The sequence below is a fragment of the Vicia villosa genome, linkage group LG7 (genome assembly GCF_029867415.1).
Source record: "Vicia villosa cultivar HV-30 ecotype Madison, WI linkage group LG7, Vvil1.0, whole genome shotgun sequence".
NCBI lineage: Eukaryota > Viridiplantae > Streptophyta > Magnoliopsida > Fabales > Fabaceae > Vicia > Vicia villosa.
Window position 1 is genome coordinate 117,387,003 of NC_081186.1, and position 20,603 is coordinate 117,407,605.

A 20,603-nucleotide genomic window follows, 5' to 3' on the forward strand; every position below is an offset into this window, starting at 1 on the left:
TGAAGAGTAAAATGCATTTTAGTGCATAATCAAATTCAAAACATCTTTTCTAACATATATATTATATATGTTATTATGAATGAGAGTAAAATGAAGAAATTGTCATTTGCCTAATCAATTTCAAGAGTATATTGCTTATTTATAGTGCATAAGAAATTAAAGAAAGGGAATGAGTGAGACTTTTACTTTTCAATTTTCTCTTCTTTTTACATATCCTATTGATATTTCATTTTCTCACATTTATTCTTCTGAGTTTTCTCATTTTCTCACTCATTCCCTTTCTTTAATTTCTTATGCACTATAATCAAGTTTTTGGTAACTTATAGAAAAAAAATTACTAATAGAGCTTACACCTTGTATTAATCGGTAACATTGGCTTTATTGTTACAGCATTTTAGAAACAATAGAACGATACCGCAGTCATACAAGGATTCATAATACTCCAACAACATCTGAATCTGCTGAAAATATTCAGGTTAATATAATTACATATACTGTCTTCCTATTCATTTTTCAAGACTCTCAATTTCAACTTAATTAGAGACTTAAAGTTTGAATGAAATTGTCATATATATTACAGCGTTTGAAGGAAGAAGTAGAAAACATGATGAAAAAGATTGATCTTCTCGAGACTTCAAAACGGTTAAACATCTTGAATTTATATTCATAATGACAAATATTTTTACAATATTCAATGTCTAAGACGAAAATATGCCGCGTTTGCAGAAAACTCTTGGGAGAAGGTGTAGGGACTTGTTCCCTTGATGAACTACAAAGGATAGAGCAACAGTTGGAGAGGAGTATAACCAAAATTCGAGTTAAAAAGGTTAGATTGGTAAAAAAATTGATAAAATATAAAAGTTTAAAGAAATAATTTTACTTATGAACTTTTTATTTTTCAGGCTGAGGTTTTCAGGGAACAAATTGATCAGCTAAAAGAAAAGGTAAGCTGTTATAATATTATGTATATAGAAAAAAAAAACTCCCAGCTAGCATTACATGATCTACCTCAAAAATATTCTGACAAAATTATTTTGAATACAATTCAGGAAAAAACCCTAGTTGCTGAAAATACCAGACTCTCTGAGAAGGTGAGTTCTCTTTCTACTTTGAAATTCATTCTAGTCCTACCTAATAGCTGAAACTTCAATATTTGATATCAAACATGAAACATCCTCCCTTAGTTTTATAAATCTTTTAGTAATCATCTTTGAAGTACGCACACAGACACAAAAAGCAGATACGACACTGACACATTCACATAAGTAAATTGAACGTAATCATAAGTATTGATCTCATGTCGGTTTCGGATATGGACACAGACACGTATTTTTTAGAGGTGTCGGTGCTACAGAAATTATTATGCTATAATGAAAATTCATATTTGTGTGTAGTATGGTAGTTTTTCATCACAAAGAGCAAAAAAGGATGATAGAGAAACTATAGTTGAGATTGAAGCTTATGCAGATCAAAGTAGTCCAATTTCAGATGTGGAGACTGAGTTGTTCATTGGACTTCCAGATACAAGAACAAAACGAATTTCTCCAAACTTGAGGATTAATTAATCCATCTAAAAACGCAAATGAAAATAAGGGTAAGGCAAAGTGTCTCATCAATATTGTATAGAGTAAACACTTCCACTGCGTAAGCATAAATTTTTTTCTCATAGTATAGAATGCAGAGTCCTCTTATAAATTTCATTAAAATAAAACATTATCGTTTGTTGAAAATTTACACAGCTAGATTTCTGTTAAATTTCTGTTAAATTTACACAGCTAGATTTCTGTGATCCATGCTTTGATCAAACGTGTAAGTCTCTTGTTTGTAACAAACATTATAATAAGTGTATCTTAAAGATGTGTTGGGATCTAATGAAGAATTATTTGGACTCTTAGAAAGCAATGTGATGATTGTGAAGCTTTATTATACTTCTAGACTTCTAGTTTGAACTGTGAGTAATTTTGGTCCTTCAATATTTGTTTAGACGAATTCATTGACATTTAGACATGTAAATATGGGAAAATTAGAATCTTCTTCTATGAGGTCTATTAAAATAACACTAATATTTCTCTAGGTTTAAAATAAGCACTAAACTTATCTAAATTTACATATACCAACGAAAGTTTTTGGTGAAAAGCCCAAAAACCGTATATATAAATGACAATTACTTATGGTTTTTTAGCTGTCACAAAACTTTTGTTGGTACATATAAGCACATATAAACTTAACCGATGCTAGTGCATATTTTAAAACAAAAGGGGTATCGCTGCCATTTGAACAAATCTTAAGAGAGGTTAGTATAATTTTATTGAAACCAGTAAAGTTTTTTTTTTTTAAAATAAAATTATTTGATTTTTATGGTGATTTTGATATTAGAAAGCTTTTTAGGTTAGTCTAACATAAGCTTTGTTGAGAATGACTTATGGACACAAAAGAGTAGCGAATTGAGGTGATTTATGTCTCTTGCGATTGTGTTCGACCCAAACATGTGTTATGGCCATCTATTTGTCATGGGAACGACTTGGGTGGCCTGGGGGTGATAGTTGACCTATACATAGTTTAGAGTTATTCTTGTAATTTGAAATGTATTATTATATATATAGTTTGAAATATTTAAACCTATTAAATATGAAGGCTTAAATAGTCTATTAATTTCTGTAAGTTAACGTGTTTTTGTTTTTAGTCCCTAATCTGTTTTTTTTTTAAAGTAGTTCCTAAATGTTAAAATCATTTGCGTTTTAGTCCTTAAAGTAAAAATCCACAAGAAAATTTTCATGAAACTTACAGATTTTAAATCCGTGAAAAAATTCGAAAGAAAATCTAAAGGAGATTTGCAAATTTTCCTACTAAATTAGAATTTAAGGACTAAAACAAAAAATTTAACATTAGGGATTATTTGCAAGAAAAAAATTAATGGAGAAAATTCTTTAACATTCCATAGAATAACACATCATATATTTTTTATATATTTCACTTTCCCATTTTTTATAGATTTATACTAATTTTTTTAGCAACGGTCACAAAGATAGAAATTAAAATGATAAAACATATATTTAATATTTAAATGGAAGTTTTTTTAATTTAATTTTCAATGCTCTAACAACTTGAAAAAGTATTCACAATTTTTTTTATCAAATTTCATCAATTATTTTATATAACAGAATCTTACACATATATCTGTATACACATGTTCAAACAGTTAGAAAATCTATAACACAATATATTTTACTTATTAATAAAATAAATCATGTATTATATATTTTTTAATATATTATTATAAAAATAGGTTTTCTCTTTTAAAATATTCAAGCACTATATAACTATTTTATCGATTCTCAATTCAAAACCTAATTAAATTGTACGAGGAAGAACCCTTACCTTGTGGATTTAAATTCTAAACAATATTTAATGGCTACGCGAGTAGTGTCTTATCTTTTTCATGGTTTCCCGTATTACTCGAGTTCATTCACTCTCTTAAATCTTCATCTTTCAATCACTTTGTTTTTGATAATTATCAATCCTTACGTGGGTCAGTTCATACAAAACTTTGTTCTGGCTTTAAACGGGTGGGATTGGTCCCTCTTGGATTAGTCGGTCGCAAGACCGGATACCAAAATTTTCAAAAAAAAAAAAAATTCAAAATTAGGTAAAAGAAATTTACCCTAAAATAAAAACTTTACTAGAGGAAAGTATCACCTATATTCATTCGGATGTTTTGCCATTGGTTTCACAAAAATCAAACTAACAAAGATGAAGATACGAACAGAACAACAATATTAATCGAAAAAGAAAGACTATTTTTTTAATGATATAAAAATAAAATGAAAACAAAAATTTAACTAATTAATTGATAGAAATAACATACTGAAATTTGGAATGAAAAGAGAAACTTTTTCTATAGTTAATTTTATTTTAGAATAGAAATTTCCTTTTTTAAACACTTTTGTAATTGACGAATGAGTTGTTGAATCATCTGTTTATTTTAGCGCATTAAATGAGTTTGATAGAAAGTAGGTTTATTTTTTTTCTTTTTATTTGTTTGCTAATTAATTCACTCATGGGCTTGACCTATTTATTTTCTAACTCTCCTCTTCATTCATAAAACTTAGTCCGATTAAATTACATACACAATCACTAATTTATTTTATTCACATAACTAAAATATAATTTATAAAAAAATTCATTAAAATACTAGCTATCACATTTTAAAATTATTAAAATATTAAAATAATAAATATAATATTGACACTTAATGTAAATAATTAAATTCAACAATTATGTATAAAATTACCATAACACAACGATCACACAGGTAATTAAGATTAATATCAATACTACTAATTTATAAAAATAATTATTCATAATATAAATAAATAAATAATGATGATATATATACTGATTAAAATATCACTTTATACATAAGACAAATTGTTGAATAAATAATAAAACTCACTAAAATGATAATTGAATTTGTATATGTAACAACATAGGGATGTTAGAGTTTGCATCTCTTTGAATATCTTTTTGGTTCAAATTGTTTTTCTTCGTTAATTCGCCATATGGATGTTCATGCATGCACTAGATATTCATTTTGCTTGCCCTATTTAGGCTTTAGCCCTATGAATAAGGATGAAATATTATTCTTAGTAGTAGCAATCAGTTAACTTCAATGTCGCTTTTCTTCTCTTAGTAGTAGCATTTGTTGGGTGTCTTTTTTTACTTTCCTTAGTTTTAGATTCTCTTGCCCCAGACCTAAGTCTTTTTCATATGTCATCTAATTTGATGACGGTCTGAGGGGTTTCTTCTGTTTAGTTTTCTCTATGTACTGTAGTTCCACAAGTTCCTCATTTTTTTAATAAATGTTGGTTTCTTTTTTCTAATTTTTTTTTGGAATCAATTGCTCATTAATAAAGCTTCAATGATGCTAAAAAAATTTAAATGCTAAAAATATTATTTATTAATCATTTTGTTTTATTTTTATTCCTTTCCAATCTGGATAGAACAAAAACATTGCTTTATTCTATTATAAAATATCCAAACAACAAAATAGAATTCTTAAACTACTTTATTTTAATCCACTGCATTTTATTTTCTTGATTCTTTTTATAGACGATACTTGAATGAATCAATAAAAATCAATATATTTTATCCATTAATTTTTTTATTAGAATAATAAAAAAATTACTCCTTTTATTTTATTTATCATAAATCACTTTGCATTCATTTTAATTTTAATACAAATTAATTTTATAAAATCAATTCACTCAAAATTTATTTTCTTCTCAACAAAATCAAACATAAGTTAATTATATTAATAGAGTTCAAAGAGTTTTTTTTTTTTTTATTCATCATCACAAAATCTCCATTGATCATCACAAAATCTCCATTGATATGTCAATTATGCACAAATACAAAAAGGCAATAGTGGGCGAGAAAACACGAAAGACAAAATAAAAAGTGTGTATGAAGTTCAAGACAAGAAAATCAAAGAAAAGGTAACAGCTGTTAGCGCAATATCAGGGAGGGTCGATCGAAGAGCATTATTATTTTTAGAATATTTTGTTTGAGTAACACATCTTTGTGAGAAACATATCATTTCTTTACGGTGATAGATGAGTAATTTCTCCCCCTTTTAAATATGCAAGTCACCATATTCATATCTAATATGAGACTATTTTTCTCACACTCACACTTCCATTATTCTCGAGAATAGCAGCAAGTTTAATGGAGAGCGCACATATATTTGTGCAATGCAGCTACTATATTCTGATTGATATACAAGAATTTCAAAAGCCAATTTTTTGTGAATACCAATAAAAATGTAAGGAACCAACTCAGCACGCCATAACACTTCACGGTTCCTTCATTTGATTAGTTTAGTGACTTTACTCTTTGTGGGTGCTGTCTGAAATATAACACGTTTCGACATTTGAAGAAACCTTAGTACTTTGACATAAATGGCATTATATGCCCTATCTCTCTATTCCCACTCTATCACACGTGACATGGACAATTGCACTTTCTACAAAATCTACATTGTACACATATGATTACACATTAAAATATGAAATTTTTCACCAATATACACAAGTTTTATCCTTAATACACCGAAGATGAATCCTTAATATTATAATCTGTCCGTTTATGTAATTTAAAATTGTTGCAGATAGATTAAAAAATATAATAATATTGTTATAATATAATGCACTATTAAATTAATTTTATTAATGTGTTAGAAATATTATACACAGGATACAATTGAAGAAATAACAATCATTTCAACATTAAAAAGTGAGGATTACATTTAGTTTGAAACAAATATTTTTTTTTGAAAAACAACAATCATTATGTACAACCACATAATGATATCAATATCCTACACTGTAACCAATCGTGTGAATCGTGTATTGATCAATTATGTACAACCACATATTTCGAAGTATAAATAAAATTTAAAAAAAATTTAAAAACACGATATTTTATATGGTATAGTATCGAATTTGGTGTCAAAATAATATGTTACTTTACCAAACTACTAAGTTTTTTTAAATAATTTCTAAACTACCATGTTTTGAAACAATTTTTTCTTCTTCTTACATGTGACTACAATGTTAGAATTTCGGATACAAACATAATACTACATGTCTTTGGATCATTATTTAATTAGACTCATTTATACTGATTTGCTTAATATTAAGTTTATGGCTAAGAGAATATATGTCAGGAAAGATTATTGTGTAGATAGCATAAATTAATATTATAATTTGATGAGGAATCAAATAAGAATATAGAAAATTGAATAGTAATCCTAACGGAGTTATATATGTGGTTATGGTTCTCATTTGTAGAATACGATTAATAAAGATTATTCTCATCAGAAGATAATCAAGAAACCTTAAGACACGGCAAATCAGAAAGATCATATACTCGCAAACATTCAGTGATTCCAATAGTAGACTCATAAAAGATCAGAAAGATCATATATTGCTTGTGTAGTGTTTTGTGATTTTGCAGGTGTTGCATGACGAATAAAATCGTCACTATAGTCTGTTGCTACGGACTTTGACTGTAGGTATAGCCCAAGTTTAATTTTGGTTCCACGAAGAAGAAGGGCACGTGTCTCAATATGACTGGTTGGTTCGAATTGACGCGCGCGTTTTTTCATTAATCACCATTAGTGTATACATATTTTATTAGATGCGTTAATTGACAACTAATGCGTTGGGTTCAATTGGCAAGAATGAAGAGTGGCGTCTAAGGGATAAGGGTCGATCCTTCGCCCCTGCAATTATTTTTCTGAAATATTCAGATTCAGGATTCCATGCGCACTGCTTGAAGAAAGTCACGATACACCCTCCCATCAAGGCCTTTGGATCACATCAAGATCAGATCCAACGCCTCTATGCATGCAGGCGCACCATGAACCTCCTTGGCCATGCCACACTGGATCACAGCGCAGGTTTTTCTAATTTTTATTTTATTTTATTTTGACTTTTATATGTTTTCATTATTTCTTTTTTTAACTAACTAAAAAATATTTTTATCAATTATTTTCAAAACTAATTCTTTTATTAAAATAATAAAATTTATTTTAATTAATAAAATTAGTTTTTTTTAGCTAGTAATTAATTTAAATAATTAGTTAGTAATGTTAACTAGGGTAATTAGCTAATAATTTAAATTAGGTTAATAATTTTAAATTAATTAGGTCTAATAATTTAATTTAGGATTAATACTTAGATAATTGATTTAATTGGACAATTAGGTTAATTAGATAATTAATTTAATTTAGGTTAATAATTAACTTAATGTAGAATTAATTTAATTTAGCTAATTTAGGTTAGGGTTAATTTATTAATTGTTTTGATCGAATTAATCGATTGCGATGATTAATAATAAGTTATTCAATTTTACTTTAATTTAAATAATCTATTCAAACAGGTATAATTTGCTAAGGGTTTTAACCAAATAAATTGGTTACGATAATTAGTAATTCTTTATTAATTGATCAACGCGATTAACAATACTGAGGTTTAAAATACTAAACAGGGTTGTATGCCACGTAACAATTCATTAACATTTCACAAATTACGAACTGCGATAATTGCATAACTGCGAACTGCAATTTAAAACACACTTCAACATACAAACTTCAAATGCATACAACCTCTAAAAAACACTAACATACCCCAAACTACGTAGACTCTGATCCTCCATAAGGAGGTACGTAGGCACTTGGTAACAATGTGAGTCCTCTTCCCCAAAATTTCAATAGGTTTAAGGTTTGCCCTATTTAACTTTCTGTCACCTTTCTTTATTAGCCATAAACCATTACCTTAGACAAAACCTTAGGAAAGGGTTAAGGGTGCCTAACACCTTCCCTTGACCTGATTATAATAACTTATCCAAATCTCTAAACTTCATAGGGTTTCCTATTCGCCCTGGCAGAATAGGTGGCGACTCTAAAATCTAAATTTTTAGGGCAGGTTGCTACATATGGTTGCAAGATATTCTTGCTTTTCAGTTTCCAATTCCTTTATGAGCTTCTTTTGCTTCTCCAATTGTTTACACACTTCAGCACCCTTGACATATAGCTCTTTGTATGAGGTTGCTAGCACAAACACTCGTTAGTGTTGTGATGTGTTGTGCAATTTCTTCTTTAGACTCACCTTCATAATCTCCATCAGACCAAGTGATAGTTAGCCCTTTATTTTGCTCTTTAAGATAGGTGGGGCATTCAGCTCTAATGTGACCATAGCCTTCACATCCATGGCACTGAATCCCTTTGACTTCATGCGTTGTTTTGATAATATCCCACACATCTTTGGACAAATCACAGTGCTGCACAAGTCTGAGTATATTTTTGTCTATTCCCTTGAACAACGCATTTATAGTCTTGGAGTTTTCCAAGGCCAGTTCTTCCTCATTCTTGTCCATAGTACCAGAATTTTGTTGTCCCTAGATCTCACCCAGATGTAAACAGGCAGGGTGCCTGCTCTGATGCCAATTGAAAATTCTACTAACTCGCACGCGATGTTGTACTAAATGTTATGACATCCACAATTATTGAATAAAATATTAAAACAGAAGCGCATAAAAAGGATAAAGAACACAGCAAATTATTCACCTAGTTCGGTTTAACAACCTACTCTGGGGGCTACCAAGCCAGGGAGGGAATCCAATATAAGCATAATTAATTCGGAGTTAAACTCCCCCGTTTACAACTCCTCACTTAAGACCTACCCAATGTAATTCCAATCTATTCCTAGACTTGAGTATCTCCACTCACTCCCCCTCAATCACAGCAATGATTACAAACAAACATTAAACAAATTAGAGAGAAGACACACTTCAAAAACACACCTTGATCTGCTTAAAAGCTTCAATCAAGAGACACACACTCGAGCTTAAAAGCTCAGAGTGACAAAGTACATAAACAACCTATTCCAATACAATCATCAAAAGACAATTGCTTGGAGTACAAGAGACTAAACACACAGCTACAGAACTACGGTTCTTCACAATTAACAAACTTACTCTCTGCGTTCCAAATTAGGATTGCAGTCTTGTTATATGCAGCTCTTGAGCCTCGGGCTTTTCAAGAATCAAATTAGGGTTAACCAAGTGAACCTAATTTACACGTCATCAGGTTGTTACAGAATGTGCTATCAACAAAATCTTCTAGACGAAATATTCAGCATACAATAAAATGTTTCCTAAATTGTAGATTGAGAGAAATCAGGACATATAATAATAAAAAATAACAGCTTCTGTTGTTAGACAAGGATGTCATGACATCGGTCATGACATTCACTAACAAAACATGTATTAGCTTAACACATATGCAGCCTGCATAACACACTATAAATCATGTCATGACATTGGCCAAGACATTAAACATCCAGGAATGTTTTACCATAAAATGCAGCCAATTTAAAAACATCTACAATTTTATTGCTTACGCCTATGATGTGTGAACTTAGGTAGTTCATATATGGCTTATCCTTTTAAGGGGGAGAATTGGTTCTGTATGTTAATGTGATATCAAACCACATGTTTGAATATGTGACTTCTAGAGAGCTTTGAAGAAGAAATCTCTCAATAACTGATGTGTTTCTCTGATATATATATATATATATATATATATATATATATATGCAGTTTGTACAAAGTTTACATGCCTTTATATAGCTTGTATTTTTCGGTTGTGGTTTTATTCCTATCACCAGGACTGAACTGAGCTTTGGTTGTTTTAGCTAAAATTTTCCAAAGGGAAGATTGTTAGATCCATGGTTTGATGGTTAGCACTACTTTGTTAAAACATGGTTCTTAACTAATGATGAGCCAAATGATGTAACATCTTGACCTACTGTCATGACAGGTTCTACTGTCAAGAGTTTCGACAAATGTTGTGACACTCTATACCAGAACTTCATGACAATACAGACTAGTTCTAATCCTTAAAGATTTGATTGAAAAATATGAGATTCTGGAAGATTTTGGAACTCATACAGGCGCATCCAATCAAGGATATTTTAGGGACAATGCAAATTCGATTTAGTTTCATAAAAAAGGATCTTTGAGACTTTTTTTTTATGAAAATCTAATTTGATTTGATTTGATTTGTTCCTATTTAATGTGAAGATTTTGGAGCTAATTGAAAAGGAGAAAATTGGACTAGTTTCAGAGTCTAAGCCCATACTGGAAGAGTCTATAAATAAGGACTTGCTAAATCTAGTATAGCAAGCATTCAAAAAAAAAAAAAGAGTGGGTGCAAAATAAGGGTTTAGATTTTGAGGGACGTTCGAGTTCTTTGTATTTTTCGTTGTATGTCACTCATGTATCTTATGATACATTAAGGCAGACTGATTGTTACTTTACTGTTTGTCAAGTTATTATTCTCACTCTTGAAGCTTGTAAGCATAAAGTTGAGTATTGTTCTTGATTGGAGCTTTTAAGCAAGATCAAGTATTGTTTATAAGTAACTATAATATTTGTTTTTGGTTCTTCTTGTCACTAGGATTGCGACTGGTTTTGGTATAGATGTTGGGATTGTAACTGTTTTTATCACAAAGATTATATGGGAAGTGAGAAGGGGTTCTCTTATCTAGGGGTTCTTAGGTAGAAATTGCATTGAAGTAATGATTAGGTGATAAGTTGTAAATCGAGACTGTTTATGCTTTAAACTAATACTGGGTTAACATTTGATTATGTTGTTCATCTTTCTGCAATTTATTTTCTGCACAATCTATCCTGACACTGTGATTTGTGTTGAGACATCTGTATTGTAAGTGCCAGAATTTCCGTTTTGTTTGGTTCATGACATGTTTGGATATGAAGAGATTTTGGATGCTTGTGAAATTGAATTGGTTTGGACATGATGAATTAAGACAAGGCTTTGAAGATGGAGAGGCTATGGAATAACTCTTGGTATGAGAGCTTGAAGGATGACTAAAAAATTGGACCATGGAAGCTTAAAGTTTTGACCTTAGGTTTAGGCAATCTATGAAGCTTTTGTGGAGTATGAAAAGTAATATAGTAAATTTTGAATTCTATGAAAGTCCAGATAATCCTAGCAACTTTTCCTTTCAAATTGTATTTTCTTTCTTTTAAATTTGTATTGTGTATGGACTGATGATGATTTTGTGAAGACAATGTAACAAAACCTCTTTTAACCTTTTAGAATTCTATGATAATCTTCACACATTCAAAACAAACTTTTTCTTTCAGCTTGGCATTTAAAATTCCCGCCTTCCTTTGATAATGCATGGTGTAAATTTTTGACATGAAGTAATTTGGAATGGTGGAGATCAAACTGAAGTGAAGTGGGATATGTCCTAGAAACTTTAGGTCAAAGGTCAAATTCTGGTCAACGATCAACAATTGACCATAAAGTAAATTGTTGACCCCAAAAAGTCAATTGTAATTTTACTTTGAATGCGTTTTCTTGTAATGACTTCCTCTTGTAATCTAAAAAGTCAATTGTTGTTTCTTTGAATTTTGAAATATTTCCTTCAATTATGTTACTTGTAATGAGACAAATCATAAGATAAGATACCAATCAATCAAGGAAGCTCAATGAGACTTTGGTAAAAAAAGTCAACCTTTCAAGGTTGACTTTGACCAAAGTTAAGGTTCTTATAAATGCCTCAAATCCAATAATGATCCAATACACCATGTTCACGTCAAATCCTTGCATGAGAATCAAAGAGATAACATGTATAGTCCAAGCAATATAACATCTTATTCCTCAAGCAACCTAATTAATCATAGAAAATGCCCTGAACCTATGATGAGCCAAACCCTAATATCTTGTTCCTCAATTGGCAATTGCAAGTACCATGAAGATGTCTCAAGCCATGATCCACAAGAAGTTCATGCCTAAATTTAAAGCCTTATGAGTGAAGCCTTGTAGGATGACTCGTGTCACAAGTAATAATGAAGCCACACATCAAATGGTGAACAAACTCAAGTATTGAGCAAAACCATAATCCATGATCAATGAAAGCCTTAGTTGAACAAGTTTGTATAGTGTAGGAACCTTAAGCCACATGAAAACCTAGATCCTTCAATGACCATTGATCCCATACTTTAGGTGTTTATTCAACTGATAAATGCATGATACATGTGAATGCCCTAATGGATGTATATAGATGAAATGAGAAGTCTAAGGAATATGGGTTGAGAAGGGTAGGACAAATTTGGGGTGTGACATACCAAACCCATGAGGCTATCCATAATAATAACGATCATCTGCAGGCACATAAAGAATGACTTTACGATAAGCTTTCTATACATCAGGGTGGTTACTATTTCTGTTAAAGGAATTGATTGCCAACCGCCATCGGGCCTAAGGATTTGCAAAATTAGTGTTATCAAAAAAAATTCCCAAGCAAAAATAGATCTATTGAAAAATGCTATTGAAAAACTAAAAAAGACAAGGTAACAGTAAGTGGCTTTTTCCCAATACCTTTAAAGACATGATATTGATTCTTATAAATTCATTCATGTGTCTTTTCGTAATATTTCAATCAAAATGTGTATTCAAATTATTTAAAGGTAAAACTGAACACTCCTCCAATATAATAGAAAACATTTTAAATTTCTTGTTTTTCCCTCCTGATGTTTATAAGGAATGTTTCATTGATAGTAATGAAACATTCCATGACCGGTCCACATGCAATATATCAAGAAATAACAATCTAAATTAAAGTATTCACCAGAGGTTATATTCTTAAAAGAGTAAAAGGAAAAATATATTTAGAAAGTTCACTCATACATATTGTAATGTTGAAAGCAATGCTCTCAAGTTTCATGTTTTCCCACTTGACCACCTTTTAACATCGGCCTCTAGAGCTTCAGCTACCTTATGAAGAAATGAATATTGCGTAAGGCAAAATGAAAAACACGTGAACTGCAAGATATGGCACATATTTACATTTCTCTGGTCTTGCTCTTTCTGCAGATCCCGCACACTCTTTTATGCAAGATGGCCCATGTCACGAGTCGTGCACTTTCAAATAGCTTAAAAATGAGATAACTTGCAGTGTCTTTCCCAATCACGTGTGTTAATATTCATATGCGAAGAACCAGCTATCAATATTCATATGCAAATACATTAAGATTAACACATCAGGAATCGTACTTTTCATTCCAAAGACAAGACAACGAAACTAGTTTTTCAGTTTTCCATCTGCTAAATGTTGAAAGTATTTTTGGGTAAATATTTTCGGTATATATCGTATCCACAGAGATTGGTTTAATATTACTGCCGTTCTATAGTTGTTTATTTTGAGTGAGAAAAATAGTTGAGTTTGTTTGTTTGTTCTCAAATTGCATCTAACAGAATAATAATTGACTGATAAAAAGCTTAAAGATGATTAACAATGGTAAACGAATATGTTGAGTTCTAAGGTTCATCAACCTATTCCTATACAATTTATTAATTAATCCTTATTCGAACAATCATTTGACTTATTATCTTCACTTATCCTCAAATATGATTCCATGTCTGCAAATCAAATTAGATAAACTTTTACCGGTATGAGATTCGATCTCTCCAAATATCAATATCGATAATAGTAATAAAGAACGATAATTATGAAAACCCAATCACAATTCCACCTCTGCAAATTGAGATTGAATCAATATAGTAACCTAGGGCAAAAGTTAGAATCCTTTCTTTCGATCAAAGACTCCACGATGATTTAAGATAAAAACAAGGTTTCTTATTGATAATAAATTCAAACAATTGTTCATAAGAATTAATCAACGGTATTGTATATTCATAAGTTAACTACTACCTTAAACTCAACAAGAAGGATTTAGCTCTCCATAGACATGAAGAACAAACAAGGTTTCATGGATGGATTCATCTTCATCAAGGGAATGTCTTCAATTGATGTTGAATTCTCCGTCGGATGTTGTTTGCTGTTCTGGATTAGGATTGCTCTCTGAATTTCGCTCACAAAAAGTCTCTCTTCCAATGTTATGGTTTATGAGGATTAGGGCTTGTATTTATAGCCTTTTCCTTTATAACGCAGTCACCGCGGCGCGACACGGGCTGGCGCGGTGCGAACCCAAGTCAGAGGGTTCTCGCGCGTCTCGCCTATGATTGGCGCGGCTCGCCACTTGCTTTAGCTCAAATCTTTGTGATTCCTCTTCTTCAGAGCTTCTCCGCTTGCGTGTTCCTTCGTCTTTGCTTCTTAACTTCAATATCTGCACAAATAACACCCAAAGTGACGCAAGTCGTTCTACAATTAACATCGAACCTCGAAAGTTCAATTCTAACCATAAAACCCTTAAAAATCATAAGATATATTCACTTTTAGCTCAAAAGGTAGTTAATATAACACATGAAAATACCATTAATTCACTCCTAACACTAAATTAAAAAAGGACAACACTTAGAGTTTTCAAAAGCACGTGCACTGCTCATCATCATTTAACAATTTTATGATAGTGCGTATTCTTTGAAATTCTGGTATGACAGAACCCGGATGTCACATATGATGTCATGACATCTGGTCTGTTATAAAAGTTGCAATGGTTAAATAGGATCATCTTCAATTTTTGTTAAACACTCGTATACTAAACAATCATAAGAATCTTGGAACCATTTATGCATAATGATAACACAGTTATCACATGCAGGTTTTGATCTTGGGTGGTTCAATAAATGCACAAGCTTTAAAAGTAATCCCTGATGTCGTATTCGATGTTCTGACATCCATTACTGAAAAAATTAATATATCAGTGCAGAAAATAAGTAACACAATGAATTATTTACCCAATTCGGATTCAGAATCCTACTCTGGGGGCTACCAAGCCAGGGACAAGTTCACTAAATAGAATCAATTCATAGACCCTTAGCAAGCAACCAGTTTGCAACCTAATCACTTAATATTACCTGTGCTATACTTTTACCTAAGACTCACCTAGGTATGAGGCCCTCCTCAAATCCCTTCAATTACAGACGGTGATAACATTATCTAAGAGACTAAAGACACACTTCAAGACCAACAACTTGATCTTGCTTAAAAGCTTTGATCAAGAAACAAATAACTCAACTCTTACCTACAAGTTTCGAGTGAGAACAATACTTCTCTAACCTACAGGTTTGAGAAGAACATGGCAGCCAACCCACAACTTGGGTGATCTGCCTTGACAAACCCTAATAATTACATCGTTTTAATACAATGCTTGCTTCCTAAACTAGGTTACAAAGCTTCCTATTTATAACCTATTCTCAACTGGACTTGGGCCTTCAATCACAACCTTATTTGTTGTTACAAATCAGCAGAAAACTTCTGCTAAAAGAGAGGTCTTTAATCATAAGTTTCCTAAATTGTCTCCATAATTATAAACTAGATAATCTTCAATATTCTGACTTGATTCTTTTGACCTTCAAATCTGCGCCTCATATGATTGCATAATATTCCATAGAATATTCTGCATTTGTTGATTACATATGGAATCTTCATATTCCAACTCAGCAGTCGCGATGTCATGAGTTTCTGCATATGACATCTCATAAGACATGTTGTCACAGAGCATGTCTCAACATTCCATAAAACATATTGCTTTTGTACCTATTACATATTGCTGCTACTACATTTTACCCAAACATAAATGCCAATCACATAATTCAGAGAATAAAAAATCTCCCCCTTTGGATTATTTTGGCTAAAACTACATAATTATAATTTGCAGCAAAACATAAACTAAGCAAACTTAAGAAGAGCAGGTCTTTCACATCTTTGGCAGACTTCAGAAATCCTTCAATCTACTATGTCCTTCAAGTCTTCACAATATCTTCAATCCACTCTGTCTTCAAATAATCCTTTGTTTCTTTTGATAGTAATGGACTTCAGAATACATTCAGACATCTCTCCCCCTTTTTAGCCACAATATGACAAAGAGAATATCGATGTCATAACATCCAGTTGGACATCTGCATCAACTACCTCTGTGAAGTACACATATTATGGTGTACATGAGGAAAAAGATAGGGGAGAAGTCCCTCAGCATGGAAACCAGTTCTTGCCACTGAGGTCCCCTGGGGGTCATTTCTTGTAACTCAGAACACAAATCACAATTGTGTTCATAACTCAGATCACAAATCATAACTACAACAGTTCCCATAATATGTATGACAATGCATATGATTGAACACTTTTTGGTGACCTCACATAAGAACTCATGAAAAAAATGAATAGCATCCCTAGCCCATGTTTCTCTTTTTCTGGCCAAAACTTGGCATAGCAACCCATCATAATACCAAACCCGGACACAGCTTATTTGAACACAAACAAAAGACATACTGAAGGAAATTGATATATGCGATATGTTGTGACACCATTATATAGCCATTTGAATTCATAGAAATTAACGATGGTCTTGGTCTTTGGTCAAACGTGTTATTAGGAAACATTCACAAAAGTAATTACTCTTTCCAAAGCGGTTTTTGACTGTTTCTTCTAAAAAGAGTTATCTTTAAAACCAACGCACACATAGTCATCAATTAAACTTTATCCTGTCAAACATTGCCACCTTTTCACCACTCATGCACACAAACCAAGCCTCTTCAAATAACCTTGAGAAAACATCCTATCAACCAAATTAATGACCTCCCAATTACTCTTCTAACTCCCCCTGTCATAGACTCAGTAATCCTGCTGTTCTAAAACCAATTCAACACACAATACAATTCACATGTATCACCTCACATGCTAATAAAGAAACTTCACACCTAGGGAACATACTTATATACTTGGGAACACAATTTTGAACCAGAATCTGTTATTTATTGGATGGTTCACTTATTGGAACGAACAAATCTAGGCAAAAACACACCTAGCTACATCTTATAACAATATGTCCAGTTCTCTGACATCCTCATAAAAAAACACATACCTTCATCCATTCAATAATCCACCAATCTTGTGCTTATGTTCTCAACTTATCATAGGCACTTGGGCACACACTTACTTCTCTAAGGAGAATATTTATAACCTTTAGCTCAATAACTCCAAGCATATTTAATATAAGCATAATGTATACTTCTCAAAACTCCCACTATGTGGTATGGAATTAACCCCAAAATTCTTCTTAGAGTATAGAGTGGTTCTATTTAGTATTCATACTATATGAATTATCCAGTGATGTTGAGACTTGAATACTGAGATGCTAGCAAAAATAATAAAGTTGATGTTCCAACATCATGTGTGACATCCACTATACTGGTGCAGAACTTATAAATGCTCCTTGAACAATACAAGTATCCTTTCAACTAGCTACACACCTATTATTCCTCCTCAGTTGTAGGACAACAAAAATAGCATCAGTTAAATCATACAGATATGCACCACCATAGTTATTCACATCATCAATTACACAAAGACAGTTGCCCCCCTTAACTTCATCATTGATAGCAAAAAAAACGTGATATCAGAACAGTCAGCAGTAGATTAGAACAAACTCATCATATAGACAACATCTACTGATATTATATCTATTTAATATGCTCCCCCTCAAATATATAGCTTATCTTCTCCTTCATGCAGTTCCCACATACTTCTATGAGATAGACCTTTTTGAAGAAACTAAATTTCCATTCTCATGGTTCATCCTATCTTAAGTTAATGTGCCACTTCAGCAACTGAGATTCTGATGTTGAACTGGATGTCAGAGCATACTGATAAGATTTCTAGTTGATGAATTCAAGTTTTTCATTTAGCACAGTCCAAGAAGACAAGGAAACACGTCATCACAAATGACATAAACTCCTAGAGTTCTTACGCATTATGCAGAGGAAAATGAATTCTCCCATACTTAACCATAAATGCTCTTCACAGCCTCCCGAGGAACCCAACAACACAAGTTAGCTTCACACATCTAGATTAGCATATTAGCCTTAGGAACAATCAACCACACATAGTAGCCAAATGTCACAACATGCTTTTTGACATCACATCCTCATCCGAAGACAATAACTCTGCATACGCAAGCTTCACCAAGATATATACCCTTGCAATAAAAAAAATCATAGACAACAACCTTAACTCCCCCTGACATGAGTAATCAATGCTCCTTCTGTAGATGACCACTTGTCACCAGTTGAAAAACACAAAGAGATTGCCACATTCTCAACATGAAGAACTGTTACTTCTTATACTTTTTGAGCATAAACTCACCAGATTTAGATACAAGGTCTGCCAAATCTACACAAAAGTCCACTTGATTTGGAATTTCTCACATATTCCATAACACATGTCTTTAGTTTACTTGCTACACATAATAGTGACTGTCATAGTCTCTTACTTGTAGTAGAAGAACCCACCCTATCTTCAGCCATTTTGATTAGATCTCACTATCTGACATCAAACTTCTGTCCTTACACTCACTAACATCATGATTACATACTAACACTTAGTCTCCCATTAAAGTATTCATTCTCAAAAACAATAGACAAATACTTAGTCTCCCGTCAACGTATTTACTATTTTTCAGAAAAAAGATTACCTTCTCACACAAGGTAGGACAATTGATCTAACATCCTTCTTCTGCACACGTCTGACATCAACTTCATTTTGAACAACTAAACTTCCTTAGCTAAACAATCAAAACACCTGAGATAATATTCCAACATCTTTTCAAACATCAGTCTTAGTCACAAGAATCCAACATTTACTATGGTTCTTAAGGCAACCTCCATAGTAAACCAATCATAGTTCTTGCAGGGGAACACAAAGGGATCAACCATCAGTAGCTGATCAGAATTCCAGGTCATATCACAAACACATGAAGCATTAGGAACATCTCAAGAATCATCTCCAGATAGGCAAAGTATTCAGACCTTCTGTCTGACTTTGAAATGTTAGATGTCATCACAAACAATATGCCTCTTCCAATCAGGTCACAACACGGGACAGTCACATTCCAGACAATCTAAATGACACTCCAACCACACACACACCAATCACCCACACTAGTTGATACATCTCTACAATTCCAGAATAAGAGTTCCATGTTCTCATAGACTTGATACATGGTATCAAGTTTGATTAAACAACCTCTATCCTGTTTAGAAAAAAAATCCTTAATACAGTGAGGTCAAGACATTATGTCTGACATATCTTCAAGATCCTCCAACTTCAACACAACAGAGACTCCCTTTAGACAGCTACCAAGAAGGCCTTAGAGAATTACACATTCTTCTCAAGTAATAAGTACTCAGCTTTTGTACTCCTGCTTGATTGGATCAGAAATAAATTGACCTCCGAAAAACAAACCACTTGATCACTCCTTGATCAATACCTATATTTAAGACATGAATCAGCCAGAAACATCTTAGACACAGAACCCATATGCCTCCTCTTCTAGATCAGGAGAAAGTTCCAAACATGTGATAAATACACATTTGTTTAACACCCCAAAGCATCTGCTGTGTTATTCCTTTAAACAACAGAATCTTCACAATTCTGATGTTCTAACATCCCATATAGAATCAGTTCCATCTTCTTGGAACACACACAACTCAGCTTGGTTCTGACACCATATTTGCTTCCAGAAGTAATACCATAGACCCTTGATCATCAAAAGATCAAGACCATATACACCAAGCTCCAGTTGTCCCAAAAACATAGAGTTACAACGAATGCACGAGCCCCATACACCAGTTGAAGAGACCATATAAGCCATGGTTAACAGAGGTACCATGCAGCAGAATACAACTAAAATTCATCCTGAACAAACCTTAGGTCTAACATAATAGCCTTTGCACAAACATATCAATCCAGGTGCAAAACGTTGGATTTGAAAGTAAATCAAACTCCAAACAACAATAGCTTACCAACATAGCCACTCCCTTGGCATACAACAACAGGAAGGTTTCATTCTTATCCTGTCATGGATGATCCATCCTCCCACTTCTAGGGACCACTCAGCTAATCATGTGAACCCTCATTGTTCATATGACTTGACCAATGAAGATGTTTTCATGTTGGCTGCATTTATGGTAAAACATACCTATTTGATATTGTGTTATGCAGGTTGCATATGTGTTAAGCTAATATAGGTTCTGTAGTGAATGTCATGACCGG

The 20,603-nt window shown here is 32.3% G+C and overlaps 1 protein-coding gene across 1 annotated transcript; it reads left to right on the forward strand.

The window, feature by feature from the left end:
• Positions 1-383: 383 nt before the first annotated feature.
• LOC131618382 (MADS-box protein SOC1-like) lies at positions 384-1,857 on the forward strand. The gene is made up of 6 exons (XM_058889617.1): positions 384-475; positions 581-642; positions 727-826; positions 903-944; positions 1,050-1,091; positions 1,395-1,857. The coding sequence occupies exons 2-6, from the start codon at positions 605-607 to the stop codon at positions 1,563-1,565; spliced, it is 393 nt and encodes a 130-aa protein (XP_058745600.1). The 5' UTR covers positions 384-475; positions 581-604; the 3' UTR covers positions 1,566-1,857.
• The last annotated feature ends 18,746 nt before the right edge of the window (positions 1,858-20,603 follow it).